Source organism: Cariama cristata, unplaced genomic scaffold, assembly GCF_000690535.1.
Source record: "Cariama cristata isolate BGI_N322 unplaced genomic scaffold, ASM69053v1 scaffold13495, whole genome shotgun sequence".
Lineage (NCBI taxonomy): Eukaryota > Metazoa > Chordata > Aves > Cariamiformes > Cariamidae > Cariama > Cariama cristata.
This window is the reverse complement of record NW_009619312.1, coordinates 28,581-30,583: the sequence shown is the minus strand read 5'-3', so window position 1 is coordinate 30,583 and position 2,003 is coordinate 28,581. Positions and strand designations below refer to the sequence as shown.

The window sequence follows — 2,003 nt, the reverse complement described above, 5'->3', positions numbered from 1 at the left end:
GGGGCTGCAGGGCGGTGCTGCTCCCCTCCCCTCCCCGGGCCTCTCAGGGCTGTCCCCCGCAGTGCCTTCCCTCCGGGACGATGCCGAAAGTACGGGCTCAAAATACGCCGGGGGTGCACCCAGCTGGTGTTTCTGCGCTCGCTTTGCTGTGAGATGGTTGGGAATACCCTTGAACTTTTCCTAGCGCAGGTCGTCTGAGGGCTTGGCGCTGTGAGCTGGTACTGAGGGGGGTGGCCTGCGTGGGGGAGCTCTTGGGTGTGCCCAGAGAGGCTCCAGCGATTTCCAGCCGGTGAAGTAGCAGACTGGCTGGGTTTGCCTCACTACGGTGCTCAAAGAAAAATTAATACAGCAGGCCAAGAAGCTAGGCATATGGAAGAGCCTCAGTGCTAGACTACAGTGGTTTGGGAGACTAAAGAGATGCACAGAGACTTGGGAGATCAGCACTTCGAGTTGTGCTTTGTATCCTGACAATCCCAGTGCAGAGATGGCTGAGGTGCCCTTTGGTGTGGCAGCTCTGATGCTCAGCAGTGCGTTGTAGTCATGCACAAAACTATTAAGTCCAAGTGTACGCCCAGGGTGAATCTGAATCATGTTGTGATTTCTGTGGCTAAACCTTGTGAATTGACTCTGGGTAGAGGGGATGACAGTTCATATTCAGCAACTGCCTCTTAATGACTTTTTAGAATGGTGCATGGACTGCATTCAGGGGAAGTTGAGACAGTACTGAGTGAAGGGAGGTGTGATAACTGAATTGCCTGAGCAATCTCGCGTCTGGTGTAGGTTAACTGTGCTAGATTTATATTCTTAAGTTATGTATCATATTGTTTCAGTTCGTTCATAAAATAGTTGATGGCATATGTGGCCGTGCATATCCTCGATACCAGGATTATGGCAGTATTTGGAGCTTGTCGGAATGGATGGAGGTTTTAGAAGAAACAACGATGTATTTCAAAACTGCGGTTGGCAAAAACATATCTGATGAAGAGGTAAGGGCTCATTGCTAATTGGGCTTGACTTTGAGAGATCATACTAAAGTTAGTAGTCTTGTAGTTTATTTAGTCCTAAAGTAGTTTTATAGTGTAGCATTTGAATAGTAGCAGACTAAGCCTAAACAGGGAAAAGGTAACCAGCATTTAGAGATACACTGCAAAGACTTTTAAAAGAAAAAGTGAAATTGACACTTTTTTTTAAAATAGCATTGGATAATACTTATTAAAATACTGTTTTAGTCACTTAAATTGATTTCTTAAGTACCACCAAATTAAATCTGTTTTCCTTAAACTACATAACCTGTTGTTATTGTTCATTACCAATAAAAACAATTCACACTCTTGTTTGGCTTTGCTCATTACAACTGCATTGAAGTGTTTTAAAATATTGGCTGTATGTAAATAAAAAATCTAGACTATGAATGGAGGACCATGTGGGACAGGGACTGTAGTTCAGAGCATTCCAATATGTATAAACTCTGCAAGAACTTGTTCCGTTATCAGAAATCTTGATTCTCATCTTTTGCACATTGCTCATATTTTGACTACCTGCTAGTAGTAGACCAAAAAAAGATACTTGTGTAGCCATAGGAAAGTTTGTACTTCAGTATGTCTGTTCCAGCTATGCAATTTTTGTTTTGATTTTAGGGTGGTGTCTAAGAAGACCGATAAAGCCTTCATTCTCTGGTCTCTTTTCATGTAAATAACAAGAAAAATTTTTTTATATGTTGCTCTGGTAAATACTGACTCTATCAAACACAGAGAGCAGCTGCTGAGGGCAGTATAAGAAAGATGAGACTATGGAGTCCAGTATAACAGCTATCTGGGTAGAAGCTTGGTTACCTATAGAACACAGCTATTACAGGTGTTACATGTTATTTCTGTGGTTTGTAGTTTAAGCAATCACTATTTTTATTTTTGTAGGCTGCTCAGCAGATAAATGAATTAAATTCAAACTATCAAGAAGCGATCACAAAATGTCTAAAAGGCAGAAAGGAAGAAATCAAGAATGCG

The 2,003-nt window shown here is 41.9% G+C and overlaps 1 protein-coding gene across 1 annotated transcript in view; it reads left to right on the top strand.

The window, feature by feature from the left end:
* The first annotated feature begins 80 nt into the window (after nucleotides 1-80).
* COMMD8 (COMM domain containing 8) overlaps nucleotides 81-2,003 on the top strand; it is a 7,784-nt gene continuing 5,861 nt past the window's right edge. The window contains 3 exon segments of the mRNA XM_009701208.1: nucleotides 81-89; nucleotides 831-986; nucleotides 1,914-2,003. The exon segment at nucleotides 1,914-2,003 is cut by the window's right edge and continues 21 nt beyond it. Coding sequence (XP_009699510.1) covers nucleotides 81-89; nucleotides 831-986; nucleotides 1,914-2,003 — 255 coding nt within the window.